Source organism: Anomaloglossus baeobatrachus, chromosome 3 (genome assembly GCF_048569485.1).
Source record: "Anomaloglossus baeobatrachus isolate aAnoBae1 chromosome 3, aAnoBae1.hap1, whole genome shotgun sequence".
NCBI lineage: Eukaryota > Metazoa > Chordata > Amphibia > Anura > Aromobatidae > Anomaloglossus > Anomaloglossus baeobatrachus.
In genome coordinates this window covers 507953834-507974661 of record NC_134355.1, presented here as the reverse complement: position 1 = coordinate 507974661, position 20828 = coordinate 507953834, and the positions used below count along the sequence as shown (strand labels likewise).

Below are 20828 nucleotides of genomic sequence, written 5' to 3'. Positions count from 1 at the left end.
TTGATTTTACTAGTCCCCTTAAGTGTCTTGAAGCCTGAAGTATGCAATCACTTCTGCTATTCAGAGCGATGCATCAGTGGACAAACCAAGAAGAAAAGCAAGAGAAGTAAGGTGGCAACAAAAGGAGAAGAACGGTTAACACCACAACCACTCACATCAATAATGCAGAACAACCACCACCAAGTCTGGATCAAAATATCCTTTCCAGGACCAGTATAGACAATATATAGCTGGTACTAATGGAAGTGTCTAGCCAACATATATAGGAGGGGAGTGAATATGACTGGCTCTCCCATAGCATGTGACTAAGGGAGAGTAACAAGCAGAACAGCAGAGGTAAACTCCGATGAGCTACAAGTCCTTGGGCCGATGACTGAGTCTCCCTATGCTGATCACAGACATCGGAGAAGTTAGAAGACAATGTGCAAGAATCTGGAGTTTCCACAGATCTTGATATTGCCATGATTGTCGGTAATACTTACAGAAGCCTCCTTGTGACAGTCCCCCCTCCTCTAAGGGAGGCCTCAGGGCCCTCAGGACCCAGCTTCTCTAGGTGAAGATGATGAAAAATCCTAATCAGTCGCTCAGTATAGATATCAGAGGCTGGTACCCAAGTCCTTTTCTAAGGACCACAAACCCATCAATGAACCAAATATTGGAATGAATAGTAAATGAAATGAGAATCAAGAATTTGGGATACCTGAAACTCTAACAACTCAACAAGTAAGACTAGAGGCGAAGGTAAAGAAAGAGATGTTCCAGAAGCCACAAAATATTTTAACAGAGACCTGTGAAATATAATATGGATTTTAAATGATAAAGGAATTGTCAGACGGAAAGCAACAGGATTAATGACAGCAGTAATTTTCACCGATCCAACAAACTAGGGTCCTAACTTTAGTTAAGGTACAGTATTTTGAGTTTAATGTTCTTGGTAGATACCCACACCAGATCACACACACACACACACACACACACACACAGGTCCGGACAAGGCACACCTTTACAATCAGCCGCATGTTTACATTTAGAACCCATACCACACAAATGATGCTTGAATCTTCTTCTATGTAGAAGATAATGATGAGAGAAATAGATCCTCCCCAGGTACCTCTGACAAGTGTTCCTCCTGAAACGTACATAAGTGGGAATGATGACTATGGACTAAAAAAAGGGATATCCCAGTAGATTCATGATGACAATTATTAATAGCAAATTCAATGAGAAGGAAAGAGGACTACACTTCCTGATTATCAGATACAAAACAACAGAAGTTCTCCAAATTCTGAATTGCACATTGAAGTTTGCCCATTAGACTAAGGCGTACTTTGCACGCCGCGACATCGCAAGCCGATGCTGCAATGTCGAGCGCGAAAATCCCCGCCCCCGTCGCAGCAGCGATATCTTGTGATAGCTGCCGTAGCGAACATTATCGCTACGGCAGCTTCACACACACTTACCTGCCCTGCGACGTCGGTCTGGCCGGCGACCCGCCTCCTTCCTAAGTGGGCGGGTCATGTGGCGTCACAGCGGCGTCACACGGCAGGCAGCCAATAGCAGCGGAGGGGCGGAGATGAGCAGGATGTAAACATCCCGCCCACCTCTTTATTCCGCATTGCAGCTGGGACGCAGGTAGGAGATGTTCCTCGCTCCTGCGGCTTCACACACAGAGATGTGTGCTGCCGCAGGAACGAGAAACAACATCGTACCTGTCGCTGCACCGGCATTATGGAAATGTCGGACCCTACACCGATGATACGATAACGACGCTTTTACGCTCGTTAATCGTATCAAAAAGGATTTGCACACTACGATATCGACTGCGACGCCGGATGTGCGTCACTTTCGATTTGACCCCACCGACATCGCACCTGCGATGTCGTAGTGTGCAAAGCCCCCCTAAGGATGGAAAGTTGAAGAATGAGATAAATTAATCCCTAACCGAGAGCAAAAAGCTCTCCAAAATTTGACAATGAATTGAGTTTCTCTATCTGAGACAATATTAGAGGGAACCCATCATCAATCACCAAAATGACTGTATTATCAGCAGAAAAGGATAAATCCATTATATAATCTATAGAAATGTTTATCCAACATTTACTGGGAACACTGAAAGACTACAAACATCAAGAAGGATAAGAGTGAGATGCCTAAGGCGGGCTTTGCACACTGCGACATCACAAGCCGATGCTGCGATGCCGAGCGCGATAGTCCCCGCCCCCTTCGCAGCTGCGATATCCTTGTGATAGCTGCCATAGCAAACATTATCGCTACGTCAGCTTCACATGGACTCACCAGCCCTGCAACGTCGCTCTGGCCGGCGACCCGCCTCCTTATTAAGGGGGCAGGTCGTGCGGCGTCACTGCGACATCCCACGGCAGGCGGCCAATAGGAGCGGAGTGGCAGAGATGAATGGGATGTAAACATCCCGCCCACCTCCTTCCTTCCGCATATCCTTCAGGAGCCGCAGTGACGCCGGCAGGAGATATTCCTCGCTCCTGCGACTTCACACACAGCGATGTGTGCTGCCGCAGGAGCGAGGAACAACATCGGACCGTCGCGTCAGCGTAATTATGGATTATGCCGACGCTACACCGATGATACGATTACGACGCTTTTGCGCTCGTTAATCATATCATCTAGGCTTTACACACTACGATGTCGCATGTGATGCCGGATGTGCATCACTTTCAATTTGACCCCACCGACATCGCAGCTGCGATGTCGTAGTGGGCAAAGTGCCCCTTAGAGTACACACAGGTTGCACAGGCAGACACATAAACTACCACATCCCTCCAAATTTTGGTCCACCAAAAGTGATCTAAGATGAGATCAAGAGTTCCTTTAACGCCAGAGTAACCAGCAAGAACAGAATCATGATGTTCACCCAAGACCTTAAGTCAAAGATTCACAGGTATAAAAGACTTGTTCACCACTACCCCAGATGCTACATCACATTGAGCGTCTATAATCTCAGACTCAAAATTTGTACTATGCTCTGACCCCACCATTCCCTTCTGAAAAATGGGAAGACATTTCAGCACCAAATTTGCACCTCCTGGCAGAAAACTGTACTGAAATGGCGTCAAAACCGTTTTTGTGCATTTTTTTTGCCAAGAAATGCAGATTTAGTGCTGAAATTTTTACACCATATTTCTGTACCAAATCTACAGCTCCTGGCAAGAAAAAATGCATCACCACCACATCAAAACTGCATGGTGTTTTGATGTGTTTTTTGCCAGGAGATGTAGATTGGGTGCAGGAATATGATGGAGAAATATCAGCACCAAATCTGCATCTCTTGGCCAAAAAAACAAGTTTGTGAACTCAGTGACCTCACTTGAGGTGAGGTTGCTGAGTTCATTGAGATCGCCTGAGGTCAGGTTACCTGCGGTCACAGTTGGAGAGCCATGGGAACCTCCAGCTGTGTCCACAACTTACCTGAGTGACGTCGCCACTGATCACTGCTCAGTCTCTGCCTGAAGTTACAGCTTGCGGTCATGTTTTATGGCCATTCACTGTCATTTCAGATGTAGCAGAGCCAGGATCATCGTGGAACATAGTGTAGATTATGTCAGACCTTCAAGAGTATTTTGGGGTTAATAAAGGGATGAGAGAGGGTGCTTTTTTGTCTTTATTTCAAATAAAGGATTTTTTTGATGTTTCTGTTTATTTCTGTTCACTAACAGTTTAGTAATATGGGGTCTTAGCGACCCTCCCCATCACTAATCTAGGACTTAGTGGCAGCTATGAGCTGTGATTAATCCCTTATTACTGCAAGGGCAATCGGGAAGAGCTGGGTAAAGTTCTTGGATTGCACATCTAATGGATGCGGCAACCATGGGCAGCTGCACGCTGCTATTTTTAGGCTGGGGGGGCCCAATGACCATGGGTCTTTTCCAGCCTTAGAATACCAGCCCCCAGCTGTCGGGCTTTATCTTGGCTGGATATCAAAATTGGAGGGGACTGCGCTCCGTAATTATTTATTGAAATCATTTTTTAAAAAAAAACCCGCATGCGGTTCTTATTTTGATACTCGGCCAAGATAAGTGCACGGCTGGGGGGCTGCAGCCTGTAGCTGTGTGCTTTATCTATGCTGGTATCATTAGGTGGGGTGATCTTATGCCATTTTATTTATTTTACACCCCGATATAATAGATCCGCAGACAGGGTCTATGATTCTAAACAATCACAGACACTGTATGGGGGCAGGGTCTGACTCCAGCCAGAGACACCGGTGAGTGGGGAAAGCAGCAAATATGTAGGAGGGATTATGAGCGGCCCCAGAAGTACAGCCACAGGAGCAGTTACAGGTGTGGGGAGGCTCGGTAAGTATGACGTGTGTTAACCCCTTTGAATCCTTTTTTTTTAAAGTGATTTCCCTGGCCAATCACAGCCATGCAAATAATTGACATGGCTGCTCATCTCTACTTCTAGTTGCTAAACTATCCTGGCTTGACCTAATGGGAAAAACCATACCAAGGGACATTGAAAGGGAGTCCTCCTTAAACAGTTTACCTCATTGTAAGGAACTCTACTTACTGTAGGTTATTTCTTTCAAATAGGTTATTTAAACAGTTGAACTGATTATGTCAACTTATGGAGGATAGCACCTGAGCGCACGCGCACACATACACACACACACAAACACACACACACAAAACAAGAGCTAGTGATACCTAAGAGATGCTTACCCGTTAACTGAATTGTCCTTATTATCTTGGGCAGTTATTTTGGAGTCATCATTATAAAAAATGGTTGAGCTGAGCGAGGAGTTGTTTTGGTTACCATCTTTTTGAACATCATTTTCCAACTTTTGTTCCCCTTTACCAACAATAAAAGAGCTTTGATGTGTTCCAATGACAAAATGAGAGGGCTTTTTTGGATTTTCTTTCCTGCACAAAAGTAGAGAAAAATTCAGTTATATTTGGGACCTGAAACAGTGCATATGTGAGTGAATCTAACGACTGCAAATTGTTTGTACAGATGAAAGAGGCACCTTCAGGTATCTGGAAATTGCACCCAAGGATGAACCAAACTTGTGCAAGACCACAATTCCTGAGATCTTGGATGATTTCTTTTGACTTTCCCATGATGCTACAAGCAGTGTGTTTCAGGTGTGCATTAAAATACATCCCCAGATGTGTCTCTAATTAACTCAGATGTTGCCAATAAACCTACGAGAAGCTTCCAAAGACATAACATCATCTTGCGGGCTTTCCCATATCGTTTAAAGACATACTACTCTTAAGCGTGCTTTACACGCTGCGACATCGCTAGCGATCTCGTTAACGATGTAACATGCCAGATTGCACATACGATTTGCCGACATCGCACACGTGACCGGTGCTACAAAAAATGACCTATGTGCGGTCTCGGCAAATTTTATCTGCGATCTGGCGTGTCACATTGCTAACGAGATTGCTAGCAATGTCGCAGCGTGTAAAGCACCCTTTAGGGTATGTAACTTTTGACTTTACAGAAAGTAATAAAAAGCCTTAAAACATTCTCTCTAATGCTCTCTCTCTCTTTATTCTGGCATTTGGCAAATATAAATAATTTTGGTAATCCTAATTGACCTAAAACGGGAAAGGTTTCTTCTGATTTCATGTCAGGTAGTGAGAAAAACTTTGCATCTGTGTCTTTTTAGTGTATGTGTGGCGCCCCTGAAGCCTCAGTCACCACAGGGTACTGCACACTACTGAGGGTGCGGTGCTCAACCCGGATCCAGGGGAGGTCAGTACCGGTTTCACCACTTACACAACTCAAACACACAATCAGGATGCCCTTCACACTGGGGACCGGGCTAGGGTAGGGTCTTAAGGCAGTCTCCAAACATGGGGGGCAGCCACCCACTAGTGATAGGGACCCGGGGGAGCAGCAGCCACCAGGGGGAGTCAGGAGCCAACACAACAGTTAGTGTTAGGCAGAAAAATTGCATGGTTTTTTTCTAGTCTTAAGGCTGCAATTCACATGCTTAATGTTGCATGTTTACTGAACATTGTTTCAGCTCAGGTTTTTTGTGTTTTTTGTATGTTATCTTGCTTTTTTGCAAGTTGGGGGCGCAGCCCTCCTAATACTGAGACTGAACAACTAATTGCGTCTCACTTCACTGTGTATTTAATCTGGGACACAGCTGACCACTTGCCACCATTCATATTGGAGTTTGACATGACACAAGTCAGGTATGGATAATGTTTTTAACTTCAGTAGGTTAGGGACTGTCTCAGATGGGTACACCGTGACGAGGTGAGACAGCTTTTTACCTTTTTGCAAAAATGTATACACTAAGTACCCAGTTATTAAGCACTTGCAATTTATTTATTTATAGTCAGGGTATTTTTCATGCAATTTTTCTCTTTGGTTTTCTCTTAGGGTCTTAAGGCAGTCTCCAAACATGGGGGGCAGCCACCCACTAGTGATAGGGACCCGGGGGAGCAGCAGCCACCAGGGGGAGTCAGGAGCCAACACAACAGTTAGTGAGTTCTCCAGCAGGAGAGGTAGAGAGCAGACGGTCTCACTGGCGGATCTGGTGGGATACAGGAGTTCATACAGTTGCTGAGGGAAGAGCTTCATTGCTCCCTCAGGACCGGCACCACACAGGGTGCGAGACCCTAGGGAAGATCACTCTCCAAATTGGTTTTCCAGAATCTGCCAGGACAGGGAGATTGTACGTCTCCCTGGCCAACAAAGAACCTGAAAGCACAGTGCCATATAGGATCCAGGGCCTTGATCACAGTTAGGCCCTATTGCGGAGCCGCAGCACCTGCAGGCGGGACAAGAGTTTTACTCGGGACGCACTGGGGTCCCCAAGTAGCTTTAAGCCACAAGGATCCAACTCACACGGTGCTAGGAGGAAGGGCCCACCGACCAGCACATCGGACTGACCTCCAACAGGATCCGATTTCGACGGGGTCCATCACAGCGGTGACCAGTGCTTCTGCGGCAACGACCGGGCTACTTAAAAAGAACTGTGAGTAAAGACACCCGGAAGCCGCAGAGAGTGTGTCCATCTGTTCTTATCGGCGCCCCGCGCTCCGGTGCCTGTGATAACTACTCCCCTTATCATCCTCCCCGGGGCCCACTCCACCTGTGGGAAGCAATACCATCTTAGCTGCTATTACCATCCGCCCCGGAGGACAGTGACAGCAGCGGCTGTTAATCCCTGGCCGCGTACTGCAGGTGGCGTCACACCAAACATCCACCTCCTATTCCCCTTTTATCGGGGCACGAAACCAGGCAGGCCACCGTGACATCCCAGAACTCCGCACCGGCCCGGTGACGGGTAAACAGGTACGAGACCTGACCTGGACTGCCCGGCCCCTGGGTGCCACATATGCAGACTTCTGGCTTCAACTAGAGATCTACACACACATATATTCATATACGGTATATATACATACACACACACACAAACACAGTCATGATTAAGCTCATCATTACAATAGCTGTACATCCAGCTGTCTTCTATGTATTTAACTTCGTAGCAGAGAAGAATTTCATGACCTATACAGTTGCTTATGCCGGCTTGACACTCTCCACAAGGTAACATGTTCCTACATAAACCGCTCATTATAATGTTCTCAAGCTGTTCAACCATTTATATTTTACGATTAAAGTTGATGGTGCTATACACGGTGAAAGACATAGCAACCTGTAACCATTTTCCATTGAGAGACCTCTCAAGAAAAGGACTTGTTCTTGCAGCCTCTGTGAATGGATGAGTACGTAAGAATTAATATTAAAGAAACCATTTCCTTTCATTATAGCACAGGTTGCATGCAATGCGCTCACACAGGTTCAGAGCAATATAAAAAAAACTCCTGCTCCTCTAAAGCATTGCCAAAGTGTTCTTGCTGATCTCCTAGCTTCCTTTATTTGTGGAAACGGCGCATGATGACTGCAGCCAATTAGTGGCAACCAAAATAATTTTGTGTTGGTAATCGCTTCTGCCATAAGATAATAGCAGTGGGCATATGCTGTCCCTGTCGAAAGAAGAAATGAAGAGACCATTTACGGACTCAGGAAGCAGTACAGAAAAGTGGCAAGGGATTAAGGGGAACCTGTCAGGTTACAAGGAAAGAAACAAATTCCAGCAAGCTCTGCTGTCGGTGAAAAAAAAAATGTTTTTCTTTATTCCAAATATGCTAAAATGTCCATGAGCAGCATATGACACATCAATTAGGCAGATATATAAATAATAAACTGCTATAAACGCATGACAAGACACGTTTTGGCGTTAAGCTTTTATCATATGCTAATGAGTGTGGGGACTAGTCCCAAGAGCATTTGTTCCCTTAGCTAGTTGGCCCACATAGTATGATAGCACACCCCTGTGGGTGTACTAACAATGCTAATGAATGTAAAGCTACGCCACAGTTACCTCACTCTTCATGGCGGCCGGCAACGGATGGATGCGTTCTGTGTATGATCTGCAGTCCTCAGCACTTCCGGTCATACGCACTGTCTCTTACTGAAGCCGAGAGGCTTACACCCGGCATTTGTTTAGTGTGTATGATCGGAAGCCTCGGGTACTCCGGATCATGCGCAGAGCGCATCCATCCTCTGCCGGCCGCCATGAAAATTGAGGTATGTGTGCATCACTGCACATTCATTAGCATGTTAGTACGCCCACAGGGGCGTGCTACCATGCTATGTGGGCCTACTTGCTAAGGGAATAAACGCCCTTGGGACTAGTCCCCATGCTCATTAGTATATAATATATGATCTCTAGAAATATTTTTTCTTAAGATCTCTTTATCTATGCTAGTGTGACGCCTTGGCCTATCAGATCGTCACAGGGTATTGTGCAATCTGCCCTTCTGTGCAATATCCACCTCCTCCTTGGTTACGGGTCCCTAACCATTGGTGTTGCCAAAACCAGCTAATCAAAATCCTAGGAACACTCTGCACCACACCCACCAGACACACCAGTAGACGGCCTGAGTAGAATAGGGTCGCCCACTTGGGGGGTTGGTTAAGGGGAGATAAGGAGTGTCAGTCAGTTGGAGTCAGAGAAAGAGAGAATGTAGTGTTGAAGGTGAAAGTGAGAGGATATCAGGAGCTGAACTCCTTGGAACTACTAGGTAGCAGACGTGCAGACAAAGGGCACGGCATTGTCGTGGAGGACAGCCAGCAGCCTTGTACCATCACCGGGCAGGGACCAGGGCACGACGGGGTACATGGACCCTAGGCCAGGGAGTAGCTTCAGGCAACCTGGCAATTTACCCGATGAGAATGGAGCGTTCAAGATCCGCTCTCCACCCGCTCCAAAATAGTAATCGGGGTACTAGCACAATGAAAGGGATAGGACTTTCCACAAATACGGTGCAAGAAATCCCAAGCGTGAACCGTGAGAGCAAGTGTGACGCCCTGGCAAAACCAGGCTGTCAAAGAACCTGCACAAATCCACTAAAATGCAGGCCATTCTCCTCTCTGGCACCAACACAGTCCCCATGCAGGTATACACCAGCCAATCAGGCCCTAGTGACTCTACCCCCCCACCCCCAGGACAAGGGGAGGGATCAAAAAGAGCTTAGGAAGTGATAGAGCAGAGTTTAGTTTCATTTTGAGCTGTAGTCAGTGGAGAGCTGACAGGAAGGAGTTGGAGCTCCCTGGAGAGGGTGGTAGTCGGGGTTGGAGCCCCGGACTACTGGACGACTGAACTAGCCATGCTGACTAGGTGGCAGTGAGGGCCACAGGCAATGGAGATCCGGTCGCAGGGAACCTGAGGTTGACCGGGGCAGGGTTGTACCCTGCTGGTGCCGAGAGAGGGGATCCGGTCCGGAGGCCGTTCAAGCAGACTAGTCCAGACAAAAGAGAGACAGACAGAAAGCACAGAAGAAAGGGCCCCTGGCTGTATATCTGTGTGTGGGACCCGATTGCAACCGCTGGAGGCTACCGGTCACTGGCAACTTGGTTCACAATACAGACTGTGTGTGGTTACTGACCCTCCAAATCATCAGCAGCTCATCCAGCACCATGACAACCGAACTGTGAGTTTCCTGCTCCCTGCAATCCCTCACCGTTCCCTGGGCCCAGAACTACACCTCCCCTACCTGTGGAGGGGATCCCACCTTGCTGCCCCGCTCCATCAGCCACGGACACCCCCATATCTAGGCAACGGCCGTGTCACCATCCATCACTGCAACCCATGGGTGGCGTCACTGACAAAGACTCTATCCCCTGTAAATAACCTCTTCTCACTCGTGGGCGATGGACGGCTGCACAAGCCCCGGATCCACAACCGCCCGGATCCGAACGTCTTGAGCGCCCCCCCGGTTGTGGTCGGTTCCCCGCCCGCGACATCTTAGCGTCACAAACAGGATACTTACCCCATCTACTAACCTGGGTGAAGTGCGCCTTTTCTGAACTGTAAACCGAGAAACGCTCAAAATTTTTGGACTGCCACCATCTTGCCCGCCATATTTGGTGCCAAAAACAACAACCTCGCCATCTTCTTCCCCGAAAAGGGCGCAAATCTGAGGCTCCGCCCCTTAAGAACGCGGGCGGAACCCAGTGATCCCTAGAGCAGGAAGTTGCAACGGACAGTGGGACTGCGAGACTGCTGTCGAAAACCAAGGGGGAAGGTGGAGGAGCAGCATGTAACCAGAGCTGATAAAGTGCAGGGATGCCAGGACTCTGCAGAAATATGTTCCTGGACACCAACGCGGCAAGATGCCCTGAGCCAGGCCGCAACCCCGATGACATCTCACCCAGCCCCGAGTCTGGCTGCCCCGGGTGATGATGTCGGCTCCGGCAGTCCGCCCGGCCGCAACAGAGGCGGCACCCGACCTGAAGTCTACCCCGGCTGCAGCGCCAACCAGCACTAAGCACCACATCCCGGCTGTGGAGCAGCTGGAGTGCACCTGCAGAGAGGCTGAGCTGGTAACTGATCGTGGGGCCCACGGCAGTATGAGAAGCCGGTCGTAGCCAGTGCCGAGGGCATCCGAGTGGGAATGGCTCCCGAGCAGGAAGCGGAGCACGGAACCCGTGCCCCGTACTGGGAGCGGCAGCAGCAGCAGTGGTAGTGAAACATGGACAGCTACCCGAATGTTCTATTGTTTACAAGTTAAAAGTTACCAGATGATTGTTTAAGGACTGCACCCTTGTTGAACATCCTCGTGTTCCGTGAGGAGGCCATCTGAATCCCTGCCTGTGGCAGTGAGGGCCACAGGCAATGGAGATCCGGTCGCAGGGAACCTAAGGTTGACCGGGGCAGGGTTGTACCCTGCTGGTGCCAAGAGAGGGGATCCGGTCCGTTGGCCGTTCAAGCAGACTAGTCCAGACAAAAGAGAGACAGACAGAAAGCACAGAAGAAAGGGCCCCTGGCTGTATATCTGTGTGTGGGACCCGAATGCAACCGTTGGAGGCTACCGGTCACTGGCAACTTGGTTCACAATACAGACTGTGTGTGGTTACTGACCCTCCAAATCATCAGCAGCTCATCCAGCACCAGAGTTTCCTACTCCCTGCAATCCCTCACCATTCCTTGGGCCCGGGACTACACCTCCCCTACCCGTGGAGGGGATCCCACCTTGCTGCCCTGCTCCATCAGCCCCAGACACCCCCATATCTAGGCAGCGGCGCTGTAACCATCCATCACCGCAACCCACGGGTGGCGTCACTGACAAAGACTCTATCTCAATCCCCTGTAAATAACCCCTTTTCACTCGTGGGCGACGGATGGCTGCGCGAGCCCCGGATCTGGCTGCTACTTGAGCCACAGCAGCCACCCGGATCCGAGCGCCTCGAGCGGCCCCCCCGGTTGTGGTCAGTCCCCCGCCCGCGACACAAGCTCCCTCAGTTAGCCTTACTGGGGAGCGGGATCCGACTAGTTTCAAGCTACAGGAACCAACTAGAAGGTAAAAAGGGAAATGCCACAGATCAACAGACAACACCAACAGAAACGGCACCCAAACGTGCTTCCCCTCAGTGGCAGCGGTGTCCAGTACTTTGGTTTACTAAAGTTGTCGGTGTCAGCGTTATTGGACTGAGTGAGTACGCAAGTGACCCTTGAAGACAAACAAAGATTGGCAGCACTCTGCGGTGACCAAAAACTTCTTTATTTTCTTATGCTGACAAGTGAAACGGACATGAGGGAGGGGAGGGAGCGGAGCACGAGGACGACGGTACCGTTTCGCACCTCTAGGGGTGCTTTTACGGGTCCAGACAAAGAAAACGTGAGTATTAACCATTTATATAGGGTATTCCTAACTCACGTGTTGAAATTAAAAACTAATTAAAAACATTCACATCATGCAACTAACATTTACTAGAATAGAATTGTCATCAACATGCAAATACAAAAATATAATAATATATTCTAAAGAGAATTTAGCCAGATTATAGCATACGAATCAAGTTTATAATGTGTTCATTGAGATACTCATTGGTGTGTAGCTTTTCCCATGTTGACTTATACGTTGCCATGTCATAGATATAATCGTATTTATTTTTATTTTTACTAAGAATGCTATCGCACTAATGAGGATCACCATCTATCAAAAACATTTGTTCATTTTTTTGCTCATTTTTTGCTTAATTTTTGTATTTTTATATTTCATTATTTTGATTTCATTTTTTTTTTTCTTATTTCATTTTTTTTGAGAGGAGTCCTGTTTCTAAATTTTCAATAACCGTTTGAAGAGTATATTAAAGCCCAATTTCTATATTACCGTTTAACTGTCTGATCGAAATGGAACATTATATCACCTATTATATGTGACCAATATTGGACTAATGATTAGTAGATATCTTGTACTTGATATTATTTCATTTTATTATTTATAAGAAATTCTATGGTCATAGCCTCCTATAAAACGGGGGGGGGGGGATTTTTTAATAAACCAGAAAGGGGAGGTACAGTACATGCTATTTACAGTAGAGAGGAACGCTGGTATCTATTTCCTATATAATTATGCCCATTATGTTCTAGAAAAATGACCAAGTCATTTTTGTCGTTGAATCCTATGGGCCACATTGCCCTGGTATCCATGATCCAGCGAGCTTCCCTCCTCAGCAAATGCTTATGTGTATCTCCCCCTGCTGGGGATGGTGTTATTTTTTCCAATCCTGCAAACTTCAATTTACCATTATGTACTTCCTGCATGTGTGTGATGAGGCGTGTAGCTCCTTTGCCTGTACTGATGGAATGTGAGTGCTCTCTAAATCTAGTGAATAAGGGTCTTATTGTTTTCTCTATATAGAAAAATCCGCATGGGCACAGAATTACATATATACTATCCACTTTGTGTGGCAGGTGATTAAATCATTTACTTTGTACCATTTTCCACCGATTTTGATATTTTTACCAGTAAGATGTTGATCGCAATAGGAACAATTGGCGCATTTAAAATTCCCTATGGGAGCTGCTTTTTCTAGCCAGGTTTTTTGTGGGACAAACCTCCTTTTAATCAACAAATCACCTATATTTTTTGATCTCCGATAGGTAATTTGAGGTTTTTTTGCACCTATCTCTTGTAGATCCCTGTCATTTTCTATGATGTGCCAATGTCTATTTATTATTGATTTTATTATATGGTCCATGGGACTAAATTTGAAGTTGAACCTGAATCGCTCTATGGTTTCTTTTTCATGTTTTTATTCTGCTGACTAAAACTATTTTTATTTTTATTTTGATCTTGTAATGACGCAAGTGACCCTTACCTCCCCAATGGCACCTCCCTGTCACCATCACCGAGTCCCAGGGCATTCCCCCCTACCCGTGGAGGAGTTAAACACCTGGCTGCCCACTCCATCGCTACCGGGTACTCCCAGCCGCAGCAGTGGTACTCCACCTTACCTCACACCACAGGTGGCGTCACGAACTCTCAATATACCACCCCCCTGTAAATACCCCCCTTCATTCGAGTGGCCGCTAGACCCCCGGGTCCGGACGCCCCTCGAGCCACCGCGGGTCCGGATCCAAGCAGCTCGGCTGCTGACACAGGGGCGGTACACAAAAAACTTGGCGTCACGAACAGGATACGAGCAGGACCAACTTACCTGGGTGACGTGCGCCTTGAAGACCGAAAACCGCGAGTCAAGATCCCATTTCCCGCCAATTTCACCATCTTCCCCATCTTTTCGTGCCAAAACACCATCTTCTCCATGAAAGGGCAAAAAGCAGAAGCCCCGCCCTTCATCCTGAGTGTAAGGTCGGAACCGGAAGTTCCCAGAGGGCCACAGCATCGAGTAGAGTGCTGAGTGAAAACCAAGGGGGTGTGACGGCATGTAGCAGCAGCGGAAGAGAAGCAGGGACTCCAGGACTCTGCCATAACGTTCCTGGGCAACGCAGAGGCAAGATGGCGGAGCAGAGCTGGTCACCGGAACATGATGTTCCCGGGACCGCGACCTGGATCGAGGAGGAGACAGAGCAGCTGTGCAGGAGGATGCGGATGCAGTTCCTGTTCATCTTGGATCACTGGAAGGAAGAGAAGAGGAGCCTGGAGATAGCGATGCGAGCCCGTGAGATCAAAATCCCATGTGCAGAGAGGGTAAGCGGTTACCCAGTCCCAGATGATTTCACTAATCCGGCCAATGCGGCTGTGGGATGTGGACCGCCGCCGCTCCCGGTGAGCACACCACCGCCACTAACCCCATCCTCGGCGGATGCAGAGCTGCCCACTTCTACCCCGGCAGCGGAACCTTCGGTGCCTTTGTGTGAAGCCCCAGCTGCGGAAACCCCGATTCCGTCCCTCGACCCGGTCATGACAGCGGTCACCCCAACACCGGCCAGACCAGACCCGGCCGCATCACCGGGCCCATCCTCGGAGGCGAAGCACCCGGACTCTGCAACCCCGGCTGCGAAGCAGTCAGTCCTTTTGTTACCCAAGGCAGAAGTGGAGCTTGGAGAGCTGCCAGTTCCACCGCCGCGCGGCATCCCAACGGCTGTTGGGGCTGCAAGAGTGCACCTGAAGCCAGAGCCAGCTACGGAGCCGAGGCCAGATGCCATCGCCCCCTACTGGGAACAACATCATCAGCAATTACAAGCGGAGATAATGGCACGAAACTGGTGACGACGGGAGCTTGCCATCCGCAACCATGAGGAGAAGGAGCAAGTGAGGAGCGCTGCTTCACGAGTCTAAGGGCCACGGTGCAGTGGTCTGGTGGACTGTTTTGACCGCGTACAGGGATGGGGGTTCATTCGGGAGGGAGGCCTCACAGCTGGGGTGTTCGTGTCACGACGGGATGTGGCGTAGCACCTCCCCAAGGGACACCCCGAGCGAAATCTACAACCTGAAGATATGGTCACGTACACTCGGCATTATAGAGAGCGGGGCTAGTATGTCCTAGAGGTGACCAAGCATGTGATGCCGGAAGAAGAGTCTGTGCCGGCATTGATAATACGTAGCCACAAGGAAGCGTGGCTACAGGAACCAGTAGCTTAATGTTTTAAATAGAAGCTGTTAAGTATCTGTGCTTTCGTTTATTGTTTTTCTAAGTTTATTATTTTTCATATAGAAAATGTTAGACGTTAAATACCTAATCAATCGGGTCTGAATGAAAGAGTGAACATTACCAGATTTACGAGAAGATTTGTTATAATGTGTACCCCGGTACATGGACTGTTAGTTATATATAGTAAAAATGGACCACGGTCACAGGACTGGTTGTGACCAACACGAACTTGTGTTTTGTAAATAGTTGCACCTCCTGTGCCCACCAGAGTCGTCTGTCACAACGCTTGGGACCTTAACCTGGTCATGGACCCACCATAGGTTTGCAGGGGGTCAGGTTGTGTGGGTGGCGGGTTAATGGGATTCGGGACATTGAGACTGGGCTGTAGCAGGAAGAGGCTGCAACGGAGCAGGTTGAGCCTCCGCTACTACTGAAACCAGTGGCGTTCCACCGTTGGAAAGATGAACTCATAAAGTGTTAAGTAACGTTTAAGTGACAAGCATCCCTATTGTGGGATAAACCAGTGTAAATAAAAATGTTCTTTTTCTATTTTTCCACAGTTAAAGAAAAAAAAATAAACCTCTCATGTCATGTAGCTCGGGGGCGAGGTACGTTTAACCAAGGGGGAATGTGACGCCCTGGCCTATCAGGTCGTCACAGGGTATTTTGCAATCTTCCCTTCTGTGCAATATCCACCTTCTCCTTGGTTAGGGGTCCCTAACCATTGGTGTTGCCAAAACCAGCTAATCAAAATCCTAGGAACATTCTGCACCACACCCACCAGACACACCAGTGGACGGCCTGAGTGGAATAGAGTCGCCCACTTTGGGGGGGTTGGTTAAGGGGAGGTCAGGAGTGTCAGTCAGTTGGAGTCAGAGAAAGAGAGATTGTAGTGTTGGAGGTGAAAGTGAGAGGAGGTCAGGAGCTGGTCTCCTTGGAACTATTAGGTAGCAGACGTTGGTCTAGGCCTGGTAGGAGCTGGACCCACGGTCACAGGGGATCATGATAAGGAGCACGGCATTGTCGTGGAGGACAGCCGGCGGCCTTGTACCATTACCGGGCTGGGACCAGGGCACGACGGGGTACGTGGACCCTAGGCCAGGGAGTAGCTTCAGGCAACCTAGCAATTTTCCTGACGAGAACGGAGCCTTCAAGATCCGCTCTCCACCCGCTCCAAAATCGGGGTACTAGCGCAACGAGAGGGATAGGACTTTCCACAAATACGGTCCAAGAAATCCCAAGCGTGAACCCTGAGAGCAAGATCCCTCAGTTAGCCATACTGGGGAGCGGGACCCGACTAGTTTCAAGCTACAGGGACCAACTAGAAGGAAACAAGGTGCCGAGGGAAAGGCCACAGATCAACAGGCAACACCAACAGAAACGGGACCCAAACGTGCTTCCACTCAGCAGCAGCAGTATCCAGAACTTTGGTTTACTAAAGTTGTCGGAGTCAGCATTATTGGACTGAGTGAGTACGCAAGTGACCCTTACTTCCCCAACGGCACCTCCCTGTCACCATCACCGAGTTCCGGAGCATTCCCCCCTACCAGTGGAGGGGTTAAACACCTGGCTGCCCACTCCAATGCCACCGGTGGTACTCCACCTTCCCACACACCACGGGTGGCGTCACGAACTCTCAATATACCACCCCCTGTAAATACCCCCTTCATTCGAGTTGCCGCGAGACCTCCGGGTCCGGATGCCCCTCGAGCCACCGCAGGTCTGGATCCAAGCAGATCGGCTGCTGACACGGGGGCGGTACACTAGAGTATACAGGGATGGTTAGGCAGGGATTAGCAATATGCACCCAGAACTGCTCGTGGTTCTGGGTGCATATTGCACCTGACAGGTTCCCTTTAATCAACCACAGATCTTCCATATTGCTACCCATGTTCCCTTTTGGTCTACTGAATTCACCTAATGATGGGTATGGTGCGTGACTGCTGCAGCCAATCAGTTAGCAAAGCAATATAAAAAAAAGTAGGAAAAAAGAACAATCCTATTTTGTCACTATACTGTTAGGTCCTTGTCAATGTGATAATGAAGTGGTGGAACTGTACATTTTATAGGGGTTAAAACTATTTTATGTTATTGTGATGGTGACATTTATGATTATAAAATGCATTACATTACAATATTCCCTACTGTAGCCAACTCATGTGCAACCTATTTCACACTGCATTCCTTTCACGCAGGCCTGGTGAAGCATTTACAAAAAAGTATATGATATAAGTATTTCTCAGGTGATAACATGCTTTCCTGGGGGCATTTTTTGGATACCTAAACATTTGCATGGATATTACTCATGACATCTCTGCATTTTCATCCCTACTAAGTACATGGTCCACATTAGTTAAGAATTCTTTATAAGCGGAAACAGACGTATCTACATTTTGCGATATACATTGCATCGTGTAATTTACTAAGACACTATGGACGCAATTTATCAAAGCTTTTACACCAGTAGTATGATGTAAAAAGCTTTGAAAAGTTGTATAATTTTGGCACATCAAATTTGCAACTTTTGGTGAACTGATGCAGTTTTTGTCCAACAAAGTGGGAGGATATCACGCACGAAGTAGGATATGTCAGTGTACACAGCATGATAGTTGCGCTCAGAACTACAATTGTCTGGTGCACTACAAAAAGCACCACAACCAAAGGGGGAACACTGGGGACACTATAACAATGGTTTGCCCTGGTGCTAGGAAAGAGGAAGATGGGACACCTCCTGCACTTACCTGCAGGTGTACCCTGTACTCCTAAGCAGCCCTATACAGGTTCCATACCTGTTGCCGAGCAGATACCTAAAACCCTAGGAAAACCCTGCAGTAACCCTGGCTAGTAAGCTGGCAGATGAGGATCACTAGTCCCACCGCTGCACTTATACAACACAAGGGAAAGGTAAACGCACAGGGGGAAAGGGATACAACACAAACTTCATGGCTGCAGCCAGACTCCAAGGCAGCAGATGGATAGGCTCAGGTCAGAACCCTAGTAGCTCCTTTCACATAGAATCCATTCTCTTCTGTTCGCCTATCAACAACATTGCTGAGAATTGTCACAACTTAAAGGTGATGGGGGTGGTAACTAAGCAGCCACACCTGACAAGCACTGCTAGGAAGCTGATGACAACAAAACTTACATTAACCCCTAATACAACATAGGAAAGGAAAATACATTTAATCACCAGAGTCTCTCAAGGCTAAGTGAGATTCAGGGCCAAAACCTGTCACAAATCTCCTAATATTGGAATACGTCCAGAGGAGTTGGGGTGAAACAGGGACGTGGTGACTGCCGCTCATCAAATTCATTACAATACTTAGCGTTCGCTACCACACAAGTCTTATTCCAGCAGGGAATGGAGTAAGATATGTAGCGAAGTGCATACAGAGGTGTATGCCACTTATCCATATGTTTTTCCTACATTCCGCTGTATAAACCTTGTGTGCATCTTATCGTAAGGAAGGGTCTTATAGTCTTAAAACTACAGTAAGTTCATTTTCCAACACGACAGGTTCCCTTTAAAGTATTACCTACAAGTGATTCCATTTTTCCCCAGTCCTATTATACACAGATTAAAACGAATGGATGTATTTTTTAGCATTAAGGGTACTTTACACGCTGCGATATCGGTACCGATATCGCTAGCGAGCGTACCCACCCCCATTGGTTGTACGACATGGGCAAATTGCTGCCCGTGGCGCACAACATCACTTACACCCGTCACACAGACTTACCTGCCTAGCGACGTCGCTGTGACCGGCAAACCGCCTCCTTTCTAAGGGGGTGCTTCGTTCGGCGTCATAGTGATGTCACTAACTGGCCGCCCAATAGCAGAGGAGGGGCAGAGATGAGTTGCTCAAACATCCCGCCCACCTCCTTCCTTCCTCATTGCCGGCGGGACACAGGTACGGTGAGTTTCCTCGTTCCTGTGGTGTCACACATAGCGATGTGTGCTGCCACAGGAACGACAAACAACCTCGCTACTCACCTGTCGATTTTTGGTGTTGGAGCAACCTCTGCAATACCAACGATTTTTACCTCTTTTGCGATCGTTTTAGGTCGCTCAGAGGTGTTACATGCTGCGATGTCGCTAACGACGCCGGATGTGCGTCACAAACACCGTGACCCCAACGATATATCGTTAGCGATGTCGCAGCGTGTAAAGCACCCTTTATTAATGGTTAAAATGAGCAAGACATAAACAATTGTACATATGATATAAAATAGTGGTACCAAAAACATTTTTTATTTTTCTTTAATGCTTTGCATTTTAGAAGTTGCAGAGTAAAAATATGGAAATAGGGTAAGAAACATGTATTATGGAGTACTAGGGTTCTGCTTTGCAGTAAGCCCCTGCTGTTTAAGGTAAGGGGCTATTTCACAAAGTTTTTTTCATCAAATGTGAAAAATGATCTGTATTATTTTACAATTCTTGTTTCATTCGTTATCCACATATGAAGAAAAAAAAGAATGTTCACTTCTACCTATTAAAGGGATCCTGTCAAGTGCAATATGCACCCAGAACCACGAGCATTTCTGGGTGCATATTGCCTATCCCTGATTGTCCCTGCATTTAGTAGCATAGATAAAGAGATCTTTGGAAAAAGTATTTCTAAAGATCATCTATGATATGCTAATGAGCACAGGGACTAGTTGCAAGGGCGTTAGTTCCTGTGCTCATTCCACCCTCTAAGCATGTTAGTATGCCCACAGGGGTGTGCAAACATGCTATCCAATGCCCATTGCCTAGCATCATCATCAGTGATGCGTGTACCTGTGTCCATTGTCATCACATCAGACACCGGGCAGTGAGCAAGATCAGAAGTCACCACACTTACAATCATGCGCACTATTAAGCAGGGTGTACGTGTCCCATCGTCAGAGAAGTCTAGTGTACATGACTGGAAGGGCGGTGATTTCTGATCATGCACACTACCCAGCGTCTGATGTGGTGACAAAGGTCACAGATATACTCTTCACCGCTGATGATGCTAGGTAATGGGCACGCCCCACTAATCGCAGCTGCCACTAAGCCCTGGATTAGTAATGGGGAGGGATCTATAAGACCCTCTGTTACTTATCCTGTAAGTATAAAGAAATAACACAAAACAGTGAAAAATCCTTTATTTAGAAAAAACTGTAAAAACTCCCTCCTGCACCAATTTATTAACCCCAAGAACACCCCAATCTGACATAATCCACACCACAACGTCCCACGATGATCCCGGCTCTACTACATGCTGAAGTTGCAGCGCATTAGAGAACATAACCGCCTGCTGCGGCTTCAGGCAGACACTGACTGAGCCGCAGCTGTGAGCGGTGATGTCACTGAGTTTACCTGCTGGAGGTTCCCACTGTACCCCACCTGGGGGAACGCATGCATTTTTTTTTTTTAAAAAAAAAAATGTAAATAATTCAAA

At 47.6% G+C, this 20828-nt stretch overlaps 1 protein-coding gene across 1 annotated transcript in view; it reads right to left on the bottom strand.

Annotated features, from left to right (window-relative positions):
- Nucleotides 1-20828, bottom strand: part of VEPH1 (ventricular zone expressed PH domain containing 1) — a 755777-nt gene that overhangs the window by 281755 nt on the left and 453194 nt on the right. The window contains exon 8 of the mRNA XM_075340702.1: nt 4695-4895. Coding sequence (XP_075196817.1) covers nt 4695-4895 — 201 coding nt within the window. The remainder of the gene's footprint in view (nt 1-4694; nt 4896-20828) is intronic.